Here is a 20,513-nt window from a genome sequence, read left to right on the forward strand (position 1 = left end):
ACGATTCATAATCCAACAATAATTGGTGAATAGATCAGCCATCATAATCCATTGTTTGTTCGTAGGTAAAGGGAGAAAAAAAGAGTTTGATCCTAGAATTTGCGATCAATAGTTCATGTATTTTCCACCAGCTAAGCTAGTTAATGTCTTCAAGTTTACCCGTGTGTTTGTGCAGGCGCATTGATCTGATGACAACGTAAGATACCCGAGCGCGGTCATCGATGATTGATCTGAGAACGACAATGAGGTGTGCTACATGAACTCTCCTCCTTCCTATTATTCTTTATTTTCGTTCATTTGTGTGATTCAATTTAAAGCTGCAAAGCGTTCCAGTAATACCAGTAATATTAGCTAATGTTTAACATGGAGATCTAAAAGTTGCTTAAAAATGTTGGTTGCGAGTGTTTAGACTTCTAGTGGTATCCTAAGGAGATCTAAGAGCTGAAAATACGATTTTTTTTTCTTAAGGTAAATGCCGAAGTAGATCATTTTTTTTGGTTATTTATGCTTATTTAACCTGCATAAATCTAATTAGAATAACCATCCTTGGAACGAGTAGAATGAAGCATACAAGGGAATGAACCCAACAAGCCAGTGGCAGATGATGGACACAGTCATTAGGCTAACAGAATGAAATGTTCTGTTATTATCCAAGAAAAAGATGTAGAAACTATTTTTTTTTAATAATTAATTGAATTTACATGATGTCCACTCTAAATCTTAACCAGGTTAGCTTGATTATCATATCACTCTTGGAAAAAGAAATTGACAATAGGAGTTTGCACAAGAGATGAGGAGCAAAAACCATCAATAGAAAGTGCATTGAGCCCCTTTTTCTACAGATTGCTTTCATGTCACAGAACAACTGAGGTGAATTATAATAGTACAACATCAATACACCACACAGTTGAGGATAACTTACATACTGAACCAATTATAAGGAGACAAAAGAGAAAGCAGAAACCAATAAAAGCACTCCAAATGAGGAATTTGTTCATACACCATGGCACATAATCATTACAGAAATATTGGAGGAATATGTTCCTCAGCAACCTAAAGTCATGGCCACCGGAATTAAACCTGAGACCTCCTATTAGAAGCATGTCATAAATCTGCTTATGGATGATAATATACAACATAGATAAAGAAAAAATGACCAGCTGCCACGATAATTGGAATAGCAACGACTACAGGGGGCGAAGTTACACAGACAGAGACCAGAAGTAATAGATAGATGATAATAGTGATTACTGGTCTGAGTCATTTTCAATTTCATCCTCACCTTCCAAAAGCCAGCGTTCCAGTTCATCCATTTCATCCTCTTCATGGCTGTACCATCCACCCGAAGTGTCCAAAAAGCTCATCCCTAGCTCCTCACCACGGCATGCTATACGCAAGAAAGGTCGGCTTCTCGATAAAGCATCCACCATATCTCTGTTCAAGCTCCCTGTTACTCCCAGCCATCTCAATCTTGGGAAGTAAGGCTTCTTAAACCATCGAATGGCAAGTGGCGTGATGCCACCACACTCAAACATGTCTAGCACATACAAGCTACTTCCGGGAGTCCTGCCCTCAATTTGCATTGATGCTAAAGCCATAACCGAAGTATCTCCTATATGCGGACATTCTCTGATGCGAAGTTCAACAATTGGTATCCTACCTTTTGCTAGTGACAAAATGCCATTGTCCGTGAGATTGGGAAGCCTCGAGAGGTCCAAAACTTGCAGGCTTTGATTAACTGAACCACTAAATAATAATGATATGCCATTGTCTGTGATCCTTTTACACCCTCTAAGAGATAATGACACCAATGGACAACTGCCATGGCCCAGGTATGATAGTCCTAAATCACTGGTGTCAGTACCATCCAGCAATAATATTTGTAATTTAGGAAGATAGCTTAAAGCTTTTACAGCTTCATCACCTAGATTCCGGCAATCCCTCAGGTCAAGAACAATCAGCTGCTTGTTATTTGACAATCCCACAATCCCAAGATTGCTTAGGAGATTACACCACCGCAAGCTAACATGTGTCAGAGAAAGGGAAGTGGCAGAGATATCATGAAACACCAGATCAGTGAGTTGGCTCCCATGCGATACCCTGAACTTGCGAAGGTTAGAGCACGAGTGTATGATTGCCCTGAAGCCAGTATCTGTAACACGACAGAAACCTCCAAGACAGATACTCTCCAATTGAGAGCAAGCATCAGACATTAAAAGAATGCCTAGATCATTGACTCGGCGGAAGTAGGTGAACAAGAATTCTTGGCTACGTACAAGAGAAATGTGTTTCAGTTTACCATGTGGGTTGATCTGCTGAAGTCCAGCATTGGTGAGATCTGAAGTTACTATAGGTTCCATAATAGGAGCATCTTGAAGATCCAAAGAGGATAATGATGGAAGGCCCTTTGAAACAAAACCAACCAAGTGATCTGTGATGTAGTCAACCGAAAGGCATAGCATCTGAAGGCTAGGAAAGATAGGTGGTTTAACGGGGCGCAGGGACTGACGTGACTGCACTGTTGCACTCAGCAGTTCGATCAACATCGTCAGGGGTATATAACCAACCTCCAGAGAAGAGAGAGCTGCAGAGGCAGTCGCCCATACTTGGCCAAATTTAGGATTGTCAAATGAGGAGAAATCAAGTGCCAAGCTCAGAGACTAGCAAAAGTAAAAAAAATATCTTAGACCATTTCAACAATAACATCTTGATAAGAAAAACATGACATATGGCAATGCACAAAATTAAGATTCCAACAATAATGGGATGCACAGCATCAAGCATTTTGTAACAGTTAACTCGTCGTAGATAAGAAAAGCATGACATATGGATTGTCAAACAAGGAGAAATCAAGTGCCAAGCTCAGCGAGTAGCAAAAGTAAAAAAAATATCTTAGACCATTTCAACATTAACATCTAGATAAGAAAAACATGACATATGGCAATGCACAAAATTAAGATTCCAACAATAATGGGATGCATGGCATCAAGCATTTTGTAAGAGTTAACTCCTTGTATGAGAACCTTCTGAGGTGATCATAAATTCTTATGCTATGCACATTTCTATTGAGACACTCAATGACAAGTATGGGAAAATGAATAAACCATTAACAGAATAGCAGTATATTCAAAGATCTCATGTATCATGTCAACTACAGGTCCAGTTCATAAACAAGTATCTGTAGGGTTCACTTTGAACATGCAACCTCAAAGATGAATATAAAGAAGATGAGGAAAAAGTCATGTTTATAACATTATGCTTGCACCTGAACTAGAAAGAAGATAATTACATCCTTCAAGCAGTCACCAATTGATTAATAAGTATAGCAGATCAAAACATCTCCAGAATGCCTCTCAGAGAGAATAGGTGTCATTGTTTACCAAACATGAACAAACGGCAATCACTGTTTCATCAATTAAAGATTATAATACTCTTCATTGAGTTACAAAGAGACAAATATATAAGAATAACATATTAGGTCTTTTACTCTTTCACTACATTTTAATACTCTTACAGGATTAAATACCAAAACTAAGCAACTTCTGTACAATCAGTTCAAATGCATGGTTTTTAATCAATCATAAAGTATGAATCTTATAAGATCATACGAGAATGAAAAGGAACCAAGGAAGTGATTGGATCTAAAGTTCAAGATGCATTCACTACCTAGCTACTCTCTCCGCTCAGTTCCTCTGGGGTTCAGTATTCATCTTAAATTTTTAAATAGCTATTGGTCTTTTTTATCAAAGGAATTCATAGACTCTATCTGACATGCTATACATATATAATATCCTAAAAAAATATTGTAGTTTTTTCTATTCAAATATATCATACATGTATTAAAAATGCAAAATACTGGTGTGTCCTAAAGGAACTGAAACCTAACAATTTTTTCACAAGTCAAGCGGCATCGATCTCTTTAGATAAAGACAAGAAAGATAAAATCTATTCCAATATTCTTACAGAAGTTTGCACATTCAATAAGATGTTCCCTCGATTTTTCAAAAGTGAAGGATGATTAAATTTGATAATGCAGCCATGAAGAGTTTGGAGGGGGCAAAAATATAACTCAGATACAATGAGCTGCAGAGCAGTTTGACCTGACATTCAGTAGGTTTAGGGGCAGCAGAATGCAGAAAGCAGCAGTCAAGAGATTGCTTCTGTTGCACACAGGGTAAAAAGTGCAGATATGCAAGATTTCATCTGAGAACAGAAAAACATGTATATTTTTTCTGTTGCAGTTTTTTAATAAACAGAAAAGAAAAGAATATTGGGGTTCAGAGTAGAATAATAAAAAATGAAAAAAATAGTATTATCGCCTTCGGGTTAAATGAACAGAAATGGATCAATTTACGCCAGTTTTAACCCATGAAGTCCAGACACATGATTCAATGAGTCACTGGGTTGAGGCCTCATGCATAATATGATGAAAGTTGAGCTAAATGGAAATTTAAAATTGATCTCAAAAGGATGAAAATTTACCATAGATGAAATGCAAAGTAGAAGATTTACCTGGAATATTTACTAACTTCAAAAATTAATTAACTGCACAACTTGAGTCATGATACTGTAACTTATCTCTAATAATATGGTTGCAATTATTACAACTTATCTCTCCCTCTCTGGTAATAGTTGGTAAGTTAGTTATTAGACAAAGCACCCAACGACGAACAAAATCTGGATAAGGAAGATCATAAAAAGGAGCATATCCTTTACAGTTGCAAAATTTGAAAAGATACTGAAACCAGAATAGTCAAACCGATATGACTGCAATTATGGTAGTTATGCCTACATAAATGTTTTAGAATTTGGTATCCCTTAGTTTACTTAGCCTTGTTGATTCTGCCTCTCTTGTTTTAGGGTCAACTGTTATACAGACCATGCACTGTCCTGGTCATGTTTCGGTTCACTTGGCTACATCCATCATCTATATATGGTGTTCTGTTGCTTCTGTTATCAACTTGGAGATCCACTGAAGATACTAGCCATGAATCACCTAATAATATTGTCACCACTTTATGTAACAATACATCTGTTCCTGCTATGATTCTCCTCTTGTAAGAGAAGCTAACAGCATGAGGTGCTAGCAAGAGATGGATGATTACTACAAATAAGAAAGGATTGACAACCTTGGTGCCCTTATCGACATAACTGATCCACCAACCAATAATCATCCCTGAATTAGTTGAAGAAAAATGGAATTTATTGTTTCAAAAAGCATAATCAAATATTTAGCTCACCAACTGAAAGATGTATAACCAGTAAAGCTGGAGGACATACCATAATATGCTAATCCTAAAATTCTGTAGCTTTCCAACCCATACCATGCATCAAACAAAATGAAAATATTAATAAAGGGAAGAATGACCTTATTCCCTATAAGAAGGACAACAACAACAAGAAAAACAGAATCCCAATAACTCACAAACATTAAAGACAATATGCTAGGTCCAAGGTGATATTAAAACTTGCGGACACTGAACTACCTAGATCCTCCCTCAATGAAATCAAAATGTGATATGAAACGAAGGTTAACAAGTCTCCTCAGTGATTGTATTACAGGCTGGTCATTGAACACTAATTGCTGTTCTCTTGGCCAATGTTTCAAACTTGATACAATTTCTTGTTGAAATCAAGAGCAACATTTCTCTCCTATCTACATCTTTCATCAACTAAATTTATTGAAGCCAATCTGTGATGTCTATCAAGAAGCCTGATCTCTCATAAGCAGATCTAGCATTTGTGTGGAAGGCATGCCTTTCCTTTATACCATTTTGTGAGATAAGGTCCTTATCAAAAATTGCTTCAACTGAATACTCTGAACTAAAAATTATCAAGAATTACATTTATCATTCATAACAAAGTTTACTTCAACTGAATATTCTAAACTCACCTCTAACTGAGAACAACCAGTAAGCAGTTCCTCTAGATCAGTAAAAACAATTGAGAGGCCTCTACGTTCAGCTAGAGAGCTCAAAGAGAGAGACCTGTCAAAAGGACATTCAATTCCACTAAAAATACAGGAGTCACAATTAACAACCAAGTAGCATTATCACTTCACTGAATGTCAAAAATAAATACGAATACTTATCATACTTGTTTCATCAATAAAGGAAATTTAGAATAATCAAACTGTTAAGCTTTGGAAAGGATGATGCCTCATAAACTATATCTCAGATAGTGACATCTTGATTACATTCCAAGCATATGGTGTTATCAGCATTTTGCAATCGACATCATCAAACACGAAAGAAAAAACATCCAATTTGCATAAGATATGTATATTATAGCTTTAAAGGAGCTTGTAGAATTTAGTCATGTGTTGGTGTTTAATGGTGATCTTCATTGTCAGGCAAGATACATGCAATAGTCAAAACGTATGACCGAGGATAAAGAATCAGGGGGTACTGCAACATGGACATGACAATTATCATATTTACATGTGGTAGCTCATACACTTCAACAGTAGCATTCTCCATTACCAGGAAGAGGTACAGAGGTTTCAAATAGTCCATGCTGTACACAAAAATAATGGATTTTTGCATGAAAGATTATACAAAAAAGAGTAACTCTAACTGCAAATAGGTAAGAAGCTAAGGATGTTGAATCTCGGATTTTGATGATGAAGTCAATTGTCATTTGTTATCTAATCTATTTGTTGAGATAAGTGTGCAGGATTAACTACGATGAGATTAAGACAAGCAGCAGGAGTTGCGCCGGAGTCAAGATCAGGATCACGTTGGGAGTTCGAGAGTTCGACGGAAGTTCGGACGGTCGTCGGAGGTTCAGAGAGAACAGATCCGAGAAGTCCAGAAGCTTGCCAAGCGAAGCTCGTCGGAACTCGCCAAGTGGATCGTCGCAAAGTCCAGGAGTTGCGCCAGAGTCAAGATCAGGATCACGTTGGGAGTTCGAGAGTTCGACGGAAGTTCGGACGGTCGTCGGAGGTTCAGAGAGAACAGATCCGAGAAGTCCAGAAGCTTGCCAAGCGAAGCTCGTCGGAACTCGCCAAGTGGATCGTCGCAAAGTCCAGGAGTATGCCGGATGTCCGCAGAAGGATCACCGAAGGTTATCGGTTGATCGACGGAAGTTGGCCGGAAACTCGCCGGAAGAAGCGATTGACGCATCGGTGCAAAGCTGCAGAAGTTGTCTTAGAGATAATCGTAGTTAGCACGATGATTAAGCATGAAAATGGGAGGTGATCCCATTAGCTTAATCTTGGGGCAATTGGGCCCCTGAAAAGATTCAAAGTGGGTCGAATGGAGTGAACCATTCGGACCCTGATTGCACCAGGAGGTGCAACCGCCCCAGCCAGGAGGTGCAACCGCCTGGGCTGTGGGGTTGAGAGGTGCAACCGCCCCAGCCAGGAGGTGCAACCGCCTGGGCTGTGGGGTTGAGAGGTGCAACCGCCCCAGCCAGGAGGTGCAACCGCCAGGGTTGCAAGGCTGGGAGGTGCAACCGCCCCAGCCAGGAGGTGCAACCGCCAGGGTTGCAAGGCTGGGAGGTGCAACCGCTCCAGCCAAGAGGTTGCACCGCCAAAGCTCAAGTTCCGAGCTATGCCAGGCGATGCAACCACCAAGCTCAGTCTTCGAGCTTTGGCAGTGTGGTGCATCAGCCTGAGCTCAGTCTCGAGCTTTGCCAGGTGATGAATTCACCAAGCTCGGTCTTCGAGCTATGGCAGAATGGTGCATCAGCGTGAGCTCAGTTTGGAGCTCTGCCAAGTGATGCAACCACCAAGCTCAGATTTCGAGCTCTGCCAGGTGATGCAACCACCAAGCTCAGTCTTCGAGCTCTGCCAGGTGATGCAACCATCGAGCTCAGTCTTCGAGCTCTGGCAGAGAAGAAGCAATCGGCAGAGCTCAGTCTTCGAGCTCTGCCAGGCGGTGCCACCTCTCCAGTCGAGAGGTGCAACCGCCTGATCCCAGAAATTCTGGGATTGGATCGATTTGATCGATTTGAGCTCCAATTTTGAATTGGGTTGGGGCCTATAAATACCCCACCCATTCAGCACTGAAAAGATACAGACATATACCAAAATTGTGATCTTTTCTGTGATTCTAAAGAGCTCAAACGTGTTGTAAAGCCTTGAGTCTCCTCCTTCTGTTCTTCAAGTTTTCAACTGTAAAGTGAGGAGAGAAAGGTCTGTAAAGGTTGTCTCCTAAGCCTGTCAAAAGGAGAGAAACTGTAAGAGGGAAGTTTGGCCTTCGCCCATTGAAGGAAGGCTGCTAGTTGACGTCGGCAACCTCATCGGTAGAGGAAGCCAAAAGTGGAGTAGGTCAAGGCTGACCGAACCACTATAAATCTCTGGTTTGCGTTTAATTTCGAGCACTTTATCATTACTGCAAACCTCCCTCATCACTACTGCTCTCTGCGCTTTCACGAACAAGTTCTAAGTGCTGTTCTTCCAAATCTGGATTCAGACGTAAACTCGTATTTTCGTACATTACAGTTTACGTTTACGTTTGATTCTGCAGAACGGTTTTCTGCGCTTTTACGAACGAGCTTCCTTGCAGTTTACGCTTGCATTTTAATCCTATTTATAACTGCAATCTGTCCTCTACGATTTTACGAACAAGTTTCAACATTTAGACGTAAAACTGCATTCGGACGTAAATCGGCTTTCTTCGCTCAATCATCAGATTTCAGTTTACGTTTACGTTTTGATTTCAACTGCATACTGCCTTCTGCGAATATACAAACGAGTTTCAAAGTTTAGACGTAAATCTGCGTCTAGACGTAAAACTGCGTTTAGACGTAAAACTGCGCTTAAACGTAAATCTACGTTTAGACGTAAAACTGCGTTTAGACGTAAAACTGCGTTTAGACGCAATCTGCGCTTAGACGCAAACTGTACTTAGATACAAACTGAAAATTTGCTTTTGCATCATAATCGTTTTTGAACGAACGCAGCTTTTTGGTTTTAAATTATTATAAGATTTCCGCTGCACTAATTCACCCCCCCCCTCTTAGTGCTCTTGATCCTAACAATTGGTATCAGAGCAAGGTTAACTCTCTAAAGGATTAAAACCCAAGAGAGATGGCTTACGCCGGAAACCAAGAGGGGCATTCGATTACACGTCCACCCATGTTCAGTGGAACGGACTACACTTACTGGAAGACCCGAATGAGGATCTTTCTTATTTCTATGGATTTTGAACTATGGAACCTTGTTGAAAATGGATTTTCAAAATCTTCTCTTCCAATGATCGATTGGAACGATTTGGAGAAGAAGGCTTTCGCTCTTAATGCAAAGGCTATGAATGCCTTATTTTGCGCACTAGATAAAAACGAATTTAATCGTGTTTCAACTTGCGAAACTGCTTTTGATATTTGGCACACACTTGAAGTGACCCACGAGGGCACAAGTAGAGTGAAAGAGTCAAAAATCAATTTGTTGCTACATTCTTTTGAACTTTTTCGAATGAAACCGAGTGAAACCATTGGCGACATGTTTACCCGTTTCACGGATGTCGTCAACGGTTTAAAAGGTCTCGGAAAGAGCTTCTCGGATTTTGAGCTTGTTAATAAGATACTAAGATCCCTTCCTAAGAGTTGGGATCCTAAAGTTACCGCCATTCAAGAGGCAAAAGATCTGCAAAATTTCCCTCTTGAAGAACTAATCGGGTCATTAATGACCTACGAAATGACATGCAAAGCTCATGAAGAGCAAGAGGACATCCTTCCAAAGAACAGGAAGGATATGGCACTTAAAACTTCTGAATGCCACTTGAGAGAAAACTCAAGTGATGAGGATTGTGACGATGACTTGGCACTTTTGACAAGAAAGTTTAAAAAATTCTTCAAAAGAAACAAGTTTAAAAATGATGTGAAAAATAAACTTGAACCTAAGAAGGACCAGGTGATCTGCTATGAATGTAAAAAGCCGGGACATTACAAAAGTGATTGTCCCCAAGTCAAGAAAAGAACAACAAAGAAGAAGGCGCTCCAAGCAACATGGGATGATTCGAGCGCATCCGAGGAAGAAGAATCCAACACCGAGCAAGTTGCTCATTACGCCTTTATGGCCATCGAAGGGGAGGTAACAGATTTATTAGAAGCTGATTTATCTTTCGATGAATTACTAAATGCCTTCCATGATTTATTTAATGAATGCAAAGTTATAAATAAGAAATACAAGTTGCTAAAAAGGCTACATGATAATCTTACTTGTGAGTTTGATAAATTAAAAGTTGAACATCATGATAGTTTAAACTCATGTATCAAATGTCATGATTTAGAAACTATACAAAAAGAAAACTTGCTGCTTAAGGACACCTTGAAGAAATTCGAGGTTGGTAGCAAGTCATTAAACATGATCCTTACAAACAAGGGTCATGCTCCCAAAAGAAGTGGGATTGGATTTGTGAGGAGTCCTCACCAAAATCCAACTACCTTTGTAAAAGGCCCCATCTTACACGTTCAACACCAAACCAAGTGCAACTTTTGTTGCAAATCTGGACACAAGACACATTGTTGTCCATTCAAGAAAATAAGTCCAAACAAATTAATTTGGGTTCCTAAAGGAACCATGATAAACTCTATGCAACATGATAGAAAATGTAGATCTATTTATGAGGCACCCAAAAGCAAATGGGTACCTAAACGTCATTCCTTCTTGTAGAAAACTAAACAATCGCAAGCTAGGAGCAAGAAATGGTACCTTGATAGTGGATGCTCAAGGCATATGACCGGAGATCCATCTCAATTCTCTAAGCTCTCTAGCATAGACGAAGGATATGTCACCTTCGGAGACAACAACAAGGGTAAAATCATTGGCAAAGGAACCATTGGTAACAAATCCAACCTCTCTATTGAAGATGTTTTACTAGTTGATGGTTTAAAACATAACCTCTTGAGCATTAGTCAATTATGTGATAAAGGATATATTATAAGATTTGAATCTAATGCCTGCATCATTGAAAAACCACACAAAAATATATCTATGATTGCATTAAAACAAAACAACGTATACACTATTGACATCAATAACTTATGTGATGAAATGTGCTTTGCCGTTATGAATGAGGATGCTTGGCTATGGCATAGAAGATTAGGTCATGCTAGCATGAAACTAATCAATCAAGTATCATCTAGAGAACTTGTAAGAGGAATTCCTCATATCAAGTTCATCAAAGATAATGTATGTGATGCTTGCCAATTAGGTAAGCAAATTAGGGGTAGCTTCAAAGCTAAGAATCAAATAAGCACCTCTAGGCCCTTACAATTGATCCATATGGACTTGTTCGGACCAATCTCTACATCGAGTCTAGGAGGTAGCAAATACGCCTTTGTCATTATTGATGACTACAGCAGATATACATGGACCTACTTCTTAAAACAAAAAAATGAATGCTTTAGACATTTTACCAAGTTTTGTAAACTTGTTCAAAATGAGAAGGAATCTATGATTTCGTCAATTAGAAGTGATCACGGTGGAGAATTTCAAAACCATGACTTCCAAGAATTCTGTGAACTCAACGGATACAACCATAACTTCTCTACTCCAAGAAATCCTCAACAAAATGGGGTAGTAGAAAGAAAAAATCGAAATTTGCAAGAAATGGCTAGAACCATGTTGAATGAACATAGCCTACCCAAATATTTTTGGGCCGAAGCTGTAAACACTGCATGTTATATTTTAAATAGAGTCCTAGTAAGACCCTTACTCACCAAAACTCCTTATGAGTTATGGAATAACAAAAAACCCAATGTCTCATATTTTAAAGTCTTTGGGTGTAAGTGTTTTATCTTGAATGAAAAGGATAACTTAGGAAAATTCGATGCTAAATCTGATGAAGGAATTTTTCTTGGTTATTCTTCGGTTTCTAAAGCTTTTCGCATCTTCAATAAAAGAACCTTAATTATTGAAGAATCCATCCATGTTGTTTTCAATGAGATTTCAGAAATTAAGAAAAATGATCTTGATGATGATATTATTTTTGATTCCTTGAATTTAAACGAAACCCCGTCTCCAACTAGCAACTTGGTTGCATCTACTTCCAAAACATCCTTACCCAAGGATTGGAAGTATATAGATGCTCATCCTAAGGAACTAATCCTAGGAGACACATCAAAGGGGGTTCAAACACGATCTTCTTTTAAAAACTTTTGTGCCAACGCCGCTTTTCTCTCCCAAATTGAACCCAAATGTGTTGATGAAGCCATGAAAGATGATTCATGGATTTTCGCAATGCAAGATGAATTAAATCAATTTGAGAGAAATGAGGTGTGGACGCTTGTTCCTAGACCAAATGACCATTTAGTAATTGGTACTAAATGGGTCTTTAGAAACAAGCAAGATGAAAATGGTATCGTGGTTAGAAACAAGGCTAGATTAGTGGCCAAAGGTTTCAACCAAGAAGAAGGTATCGATTACGAAGAAACCTTCGCACCTGTGGCTCGATTGGAAGCCATAAGGTTGCTCCTTGCCTATGCTAGTTGCAATAATTTTAAATTATTTCAAATGGATGTTAAAAGCGCTTTTCTAAATGGTTTCATTTCTGAAGAAGTTTATGTTGAACAACCTCCTGGATTTGAAAATAATGGCTACCCTAATCATGTGTTTAGATTAACTAAAGCTCTCTATGGTTTAAAGCAAGCCCCAAGGGCTTGGTATGAGAGACTTAGCTCTTTTCTCATTGAAAATAATTTCGTAAAAGGCAAGGTTGATACTACATTGTTTATCAAGAATTTTGAAAATGATTTTCTCATTGTTCAGATTTATGTTGATGACATTATCTTTGGTTCTACAAATGAATCTCTTTGTGAATCCTTTTCGAAAACTATGAGTCATGAATTCGAAATGAGTCTAATGGGAGAATTAACATTCTTCTTAGGCCTACAAATCAAACAACTAAGCAATGGCATCTTTATTAGTCAAACCAAATATGCTGTAAGTTTGCTAAAAAAGTTCAAAATGAATAGTTCAAAAGCCATTGACACTCCTATGAGCACCTCCACTAAGTTAGAAGTTGATGAGAATGGAGAAAGCTTCGATCAAAAAACCTATAGGGGTATGATAGGAAGTTTACTTTACCTCACTGCCACAAGACCAGACATTATGTTCAGTGTAGGACTTTGTGCTAGATTTCAATCAGACCCTAAGATATCTCATCTCAAAGCTGTCAAAAGAATACTCAGATATCTTAATGGAACTACCAATCTAGGATTATGGTACCCAAAATCAGAAAATTTTGAATTAACAGCTTATGCTGATGCGGACTTCGCTGGCTGTAAACTAGACAGAAAAAGCACATCAGGATCATGTCAATTTTTAGGACATGCCCTTGTATCCTGGTCATCTAAGAAACAAAACTCAGTTGCCCTATCAACAACCGAAGCTGAATACATTGCAGCAAGTGCATGCTGTGCACAAGTTGTATGGATGAAAAACACTTTAGAAGATTACAAAGTGAATCTTAAAGATATTCCCATTAAATGTGATAACACGAGTGCAATATGCTTAACTAAAAATCCTATACAACACTCAAGAACAAAACACATTGATATTAGACATCACTTTATACGTGATCATGTCACTAATCATGACGTGACCATAGAATTTATTGATACCAAACATCAACTGGCTGATATCTTCACAAAACCCCTATGTGAAGAACAATTTGATTACATAAGAAGAGAATTAGGAATGTTGATATGTCCGAATACTTAAACTAGTTAAAATTATCTTTCGGATACATGCCTTGAAAATATGAACCAACATACCATTTTAAGTTGATAAGTTAGCAGTATGACAGTGATATGGTAGCTATTGCTAATATGTTTGCTATCATGCCATGTATCAAACAAAAATTTGCATCATACGAGCTGATATCTTACCATGTGATACAATGCTACACTTGCTGAAATAAAAATCCTGCTATGCAATATGATATAATGCTGCACTTAAAATAATTGTGTTACTACATCAAAATTATTCGAATACTATTACATGCCTTGACAACGCTTGATCAAATAACATGTTGCAAATTATGTGACGAATATTTTTAACCAAATGCATGTAAGAAGTTCATTTTTCAGGATGTATGCTAAAAATGGGATGTTCCCGTACACTCTTATTAAAACTCCTTGGAAAATGACTTTCCTCCGTCAAGCAAAAACAATACAGTGATATATGTGTCATGATTTCTCTTATATGCTTAATAATGCTATCATGCTTTTTGTAGATGACAAAGGGGGAGAAAAATATGAATTGATAAACACTATGTCATAGCTGAACTGCCATAATCATATCTATGTCATAGTTGCAAATACTTGAGTGATGCTATAAACAATGTTATGCCATCCTTGCATCACCAAGAGATATGTGAACATGTACTATAGTTTGCATCATGTCTTGATTTGATATTATAAAGAAAATGCAAACTTACTAGAATATCTCAAATGTGAGCATCATGTAAAAAGTCCTTCGTTGCTTTATATGATTACATGATGAATGGTTACAAACACAATCATAAAAACTTGTTGATGAATGTCATGCCTTGACATAATTCTTGAAGAGAAACATCATGATAGGCATCATGATGGGAGCATTGATAAGTTTAACTGATCTAACTTATCAATGCGTCACTTGAATTCTTAGGTCTTGAATTCAAGGTTGACTTATCTCAACTATGGCATATAGATAGGGGGAGTTAAGGATAACTCCTTTATCAATTGATTGTCATCATCAAAAAGGGGGAGATTGTTGAATCTCGGATTTTGATGATGAAGTCAATTGTCATTTGTTATCTAATCTATTTGTTGAGATAAGTGTGCAGGATTAACTACGATGAGATTAAGACAAGCAGCAGGAGTTGCGCCGGAGTCAAGATCAGGATCACGTTGGGAGTTCGAGAGTTCGACGGAAGTTCGGACGGTCGTCGGAGGTTCAGAGAGAACAGATCCGAGAAGTCCAGAAGCTTGCCAAGCGAAGCTCGTCGGAACTCGCCAAGTGGATCGTCGCAAAGTCCAGGAGTTGCGCCAGAGTCAAGATCAGGATCACGTTGGGAGTTCGAGAGTTCGACGGAAGTTCGGACGGTCGTCGGAGGTTCAGAGAGAACAGATCCGAGAAGTCCAGAAGCTTGCCAAGCGAAGCTCGTCGGAACTCGCCAAGTGGATCGTCGCAAAGTCCAGGAGTATGCCGGATGTCCGCAGAAGGATCACCGAAGGTTATCGGTTGATCGACGGAAGTTGGCCGGAAACTCGCCGGAAGAAGCGATTGACGCATCGGTGCAAAGCTGCAGAAGTTGTCTTAGAGATAATCGTAGTTAGCACGATGATTAAGCATGAAAATGGGAGGTGATCCCATTAGCTTAATCTTGGGGCAATTGGGCCCCTGAAAAGATTCAAAGTGGGTCGAATGGAGTGAACCATTCGGACCCTGATTGCACCAGGAGGTGCAACCGCCCCAGCCAGGAGGTGCAACCGCCTGGGCTGTGGGGTTGAGAGGTGCAACCGCCCCAGCCAGGAGGTGCAACCGCCTGGGCTGTGGGGTTGAGAGGTGCAACCGCCCCAGCCAGGAGGTGCAACCGCCAGGGTTGCAAGGCTGGGAGGTGCAACCGCCCCAGCCAGGAGGTGCAACCGCCAGGGTTGCAAGGCTGGGAGGTGCAACCGCCCCAGCCAGGAGGTGCAACCGCCAGGGTTGCAAGGCTGGGAGGTGCAACCGCTCCAGCCAAGAGGTTGCACCGCCAAAGCTCAAGTTCCGAGCTATGCCAGGCGATGCAACCACCAAGCTCAGTCTTCGAGCTTTGGCAGTGTGGTGCATCAGCCTGAGCTCAGTCTCGAGCTTTGCCAGGTGATGAATTCACCAAGCTCGGTCTTCGAGCTATGGCAGAATGGTGCATCAGCGTGAGCTCAGTTTGGAGCTCTGCCAAGTGATGCAACCACCAAGCTCAGATTTCGAGCTCTGCCAGGTGATGCAACCACCAAGCTCAGTCTTCGAGCTCTGCCAGGTGATGCAACCATCGAGCTCAGTCTTCGAGCTCTGGCAGAGAAGAAGCAATCGGCAGAGCTCAGTCTTCGAGCTCTGCCAGGCGGTGCCACCTCTCCAGTCGAGAGGTGCAACCGCCTGATCCCAGAAATTCTGGGATTGGATCGATTTGATCGATTTGAGCTCCAATTTTGAATTGGGTTGGGGCCTATAAATACCCCACCCATTCAGCACTGAAAAGATACAGACATATACCAAAATTGTGATCTTTTCTGTGATTCTAAAGAGCTCAAACGTGTTGTAAAGCCTTGAGTCTCCTCCTTCTGTTCTTCAAGTTTTCAACTGTAAAGTGAGGAGAGAAAGGTCTGTAAAGGTTGTCTCCTAAGCCTGTCAAAAGGAGAGAAACTGTAAGAGGGAAGTTTGGCCTTCGCCCATTGAAGGAAGGCTGCTAGTTGACGTCGGCAACCTCATCGGTAGAGGAAGCCAAAAGTGGAGTAGGTCAAGGCTGACCGAACCACTATAAATCTCTGGTTTGCGTTTAATTTCGAGCACTTTATCATTACTGCAAACCTCCCTCATCACTACTGCTCTCTGCGCTTTCACGAACAAGTTCTAAGTGCTGTTCTTCCAAATCTGGATTCAGACGTAAACTCGTATTTTCGTACATTACAGTTTACGTTTACGTTTGATTCTGCAGAACGGTTTTCTGCGCTTTTACGAACGAGCTTCCTTGCAGTTTACGCTTGCATTTTAATCCTATTTATAACTGCAATCTGTCCTCTACGATTTTACGAACAAGTTTCAACATTTAGACGTAAAACTGCATTCGGACGTAAATCGGCTTTCTTCGCTCAATCATCAGATTTCAGTTTACGTTTACGTTTTGATTTCAACTGCATACTGCCTTCTGCGAATATACAAACGAGTTTCAAAGTTTAGACGTAAATCTGCGTCTAGACGTAAAACTGCGTTTAGACGTAAAACTGCGCTTAAACGTAAATCTACGTTTAGACGTAAAACTGCGTTTAGACGTAAAACTGCGTTTAGACGCAATCTGCGCTTAGACGCAAACTGTACTTAGATACAAACTGAAAATTTGCTTTTGCATCATAATCGTTTTTGAACGAACGCAGCTTTTTGGTTTTAAATTATTATAAGATTTCCGCTGCACTAATTCACCCCCCCCCTCTTAGTGCTCTTGATCCTAACAAAGGACACCACCCAAATCTGTGCATTCACCTTTCTTATCTGTGTACTCCTACCTCGTTTATGATTGAGCAGTCTTATAGGGACCTCAGCAGGTGATTTGGGTTGTTCCCTCTCGATGATAAAGCTTATCCACACATCCCTCATCATATCAATAGCAGACCTCAATCCCCATTTGCATACCAAATGTATCCCAAATGTCAAATATGGCATGTGATACATTTGTATCTCACTTCAAAATGACAAATTATATTGTCCAAGTTTAATGCACAGGACACTATACCAATACCTGAACTTTGTGAAAAATGTCTTTGTATATATGACATTGTTTAGCCATAAATTCAGAATCAAGCTGCAAAGGTCCACGTTGAATTGATATATCACAGTCAAAACTGGTGGTTCAGACCTACCAATCTAGCAGCTAGGAATCATGATTTTGTGATCATCAAACACATTTAGAACTCATATGAATGAACTACTAAACCATGTTAGGGGTAATTTAAGAGAAAAGTATTCCCCCTCTTCCTTTTTCCTGTCCAACCAGGATTTCGATGTTAGTCCTAATGGATCTGATATACCTTAACACAAAATAAAGCATCTAAGGTATCATCAGATCCAAAGAATGTAAACTGCAAAGAGAAGATATTCTTCAAAATTTGTATTCTAGCACTTAACACATATAATTCTGTGTTAAGCAAACACCACAAGAAATTTCTATAGTTAAGAATAAAACTTAAATAAAAGCATACATGCCACTGAGAGACGTACCTATGCAATATCAGATTAGCAAGTTTTTAACATACATACTCCAGTAAAGGCATATGTGGAATGGAAGAAAACAGCAAATTTTATGAGAGACCAAATATCATGCATGTGTATTCAAGTATAGATAAGAGAAAGAAATGTGCAAATATAGCAATTTTGAGGAAGCAAAAATAGGAATATTTAGTAGTGATTATGCCTCGTAACCAAGATAGATGTTGCAAAAGCAAACCATTGTGATCATGTGATGACTATGATGAGTTAGATGATAGAGCCAAAACAAAATATATGAAAGAAAAAGAGAACAGGAGGAAGAAAACATGGAAGAAAGAAGATAAGTTAAGATCTTAGATCATCCATTTTTCATTTGTCCTTTTTCTATTATTTTTTTGTAGTATATACAAAGAGAGAATGTGGTGTCATCTAATGATGTGCTTCTGTTTGCCAAATATCAGCCAACCTAAGTAATATGTGCAACTACATCAAAATGAACAGTTAAAAAAGGAATATAATGGCTTTAATCTATGACTAAAAACTATAAGAAATCAGGCAAGTGTCATTTAAGTGCAACGCACATATTAGGCTGAATTTCCAGGAAGTTCAAAGCCGAAAAAGAAGGGAAGAGCATTCCATTCAATCAATATCTTCAACAGTTATAACAAAGGAGATCGCAGGGCTCTTCATATTTAGTAACAAATAAAGATGCTGATGTCTAGCTGTTGCAGTAAGAGGATTAGAACGTTCAAAACCAAGAAAAGGGAAGAGCATTCCATCCAATCAATATTCTCAGCAGTTACAAGAGGAGATTGCAGGGCTCTTAATATTTAGTAACAATAAAGATGCTGATGTTTAGCTGTTCCAGTAAGAGGATTAGGATTAGGTTTAGTATGTCCAGTTAAGTTTAGAAATATGAAAAGACAATGTCTTGCATGTGGCTTGGATCAATTAGTAATCAGGAATGATCGACATAGAATCAACAAATAGTTAGTAATAATACAATTAACCATCCAAAAGCAAGATGTTAGGAAGATATTGAAAGTGAATAACATCAAAACAAATTTTAGGGAGAAACAAGAGATCAACAAAGATAAAAGACATTGTCCCCAATTTATGTTGAGCCTTCATCAGATTAACAAACTAAATCAATTGTTTAGTCTCAAGATCAAAAACAGTGGTAAACAAGATCAGACCAGACTAGCTGGATCAGATGACTCAAGTAGGAATCAGCATTTAGATTTATTAATTAATTTAAAATATAAAACAATATAATATATACAATTAAAAATACAAGAACAGTTAGTCATTAACCACAGTTATTCTTAGTTGTTTAGCCCATAAGCAAAACTAATTTACAGATTTCAATATAATTGACCCCTGATCTGCATGCAATTGTTTTCTGTTCATTTCTAGACGTCTGTTCATCTTCTTGTGGTTGTTCTGTAATACAACAGCTTATTCTTTGCTGATCTCAGAGCTGCAATCTCTAATCTGTCGCATCTGGCACTCCTATCTCTATCATAGCCTTTAAATCACCCAGATCAGCATCATCTACTAATGTAAGTTCTGCAGAAAAGTTCACCATTTTTTGAACGCCATGGGTTACTGTCGCTGGTATCAAGCTTAGGTGAAAACCCCACAGGAAGGCCAACGAAGTATATGTTCTTAGAAACTAAGATTCATATGGTTAATTATAGATTTTGGAAATTTTGACCACCTGTATTGCCTGTGAACCTAAGATCAATAAATGTCATAACAAAGATTATCTTGCTTCCTGAAAAGGCAAAAATCTAATGGTAGATCATGAGGTTGGATTTTTAACTGTCACCAATCTTTACATGCAAAAACTAGTGGAAAATAATCATTTCAAAGAAGAATTTTTTTCTAAAACCAAAAGCCAACTTCAATTTTTCTTTCTTTTGTTTTTGGTTGATCGTGGCGCAACTATTACCTGAGATCCCGGCACTTGCCACCGACCTCGGAGAGAATCCTTCCGCTCAGATTCTCGCAATTATGGAGACAGAGCTCGTGGAGCGATGGCCTGGTGAGGAACCCGATCGACGAATCATCGAGGCGGCTGCAATCCAGCTTCAAGCTCTTGAGGTACGGATTCGGCGGCAGCAGCGGCCTCAGCAGATCCAGGGTTGGCGCGATCTCCTGTACCCAAACCCACAAACAAGGATTAATCAAAGCCAAGCGTGAAGGGAAAAAAGAAATTGAAGTACGTGGGTTACGATTATACGAGGAGGTGAAAGGAGGGGAGGAAGGAAAGGGCGTGGGAGACGACGGAGCGGAGGGAGCTGCAGGTGGCTGCGGCAGAGCAGAGGGAGCGAGGATCGAGGCGGGATAGTACGGAGGCGAGGACCGCGGAGGGAAGGTAGTGCTCGATACCCGGCAACGGATCCGGGGGATCTCCTCCTCCTTCAGCGCCTCGGCCATAGAGGACACCGGCGTCGCCGGCCATCGAGAACCCGTTTGTGGATCGCGAGCAGCGAACTCGGACGAGTCAGGCGGGCCCGTCGGTGGGCTCGGGGCTTTCCTCTCCTATATGCAATCATGACAAGATCGGCGTGAACGCTACCATTAGCACGGCAAATCAAACTCTTTTATGTATTTTAAA

At 39.6% G+C, this 20,513-nt stretch overlaps 1 protein-coding gene across 2 annotated transcripts; it reads right to left on the reverse strand.

The window, feature by feature from the left end:
* Positions 1–952: 952 nt before the first annotated feature.
* Positions 953–20,479, reverse strand: LOC135638590 (F-box/LRR-repeat protein 10-like). Of its 2 annotated transcripts, none has more exons than XM_065151769.1 (4): positions 20,136–20,479; positions 19,845–20,050; positions 5,894–5,987; positions 953–2,660 (listed from the first exon to the last, which is right to left on the reverse strand). In XM_065151769.1, exons 1-4 carry the CDS (start codon positions 20,355–20,357, stop codon positions 1,248–1,250), a joined length of 1,935 nt encoding a protein of 644 aa, XP_065007841.1. In that variant the 5' UTR covers positions 20,358–20,479; the 3' UTR covers positions 953–1,247. The 2 variants fall into 2 exon arrangements, with proteins under 2 accessions (XP_065007841.1, XP_065007840.1); XM_065151768.1 differs by having other exon boundaries at positions 5,894–6,011.
* Positions 20,480–20,513: the final 34 nt, after the last annotated feature.

This window comes from Musa acuminata, chromosome BXJ3-5 (assembly GCF_036884655.1).
Source record: "Musa acuminata AAA Group cultivar baxijiao chromosome BXJ3-5, Cavendish_Baxijiao_AAA, whole genome shotgun sequence".
NCBI classification, from domain to species: domain Eukaryota; kingdom Viridiplantae; phylum Streptophyta; class Magnoliopsida; order Zingiberales; family Musaceae; genus Musa; species Musa acuminata.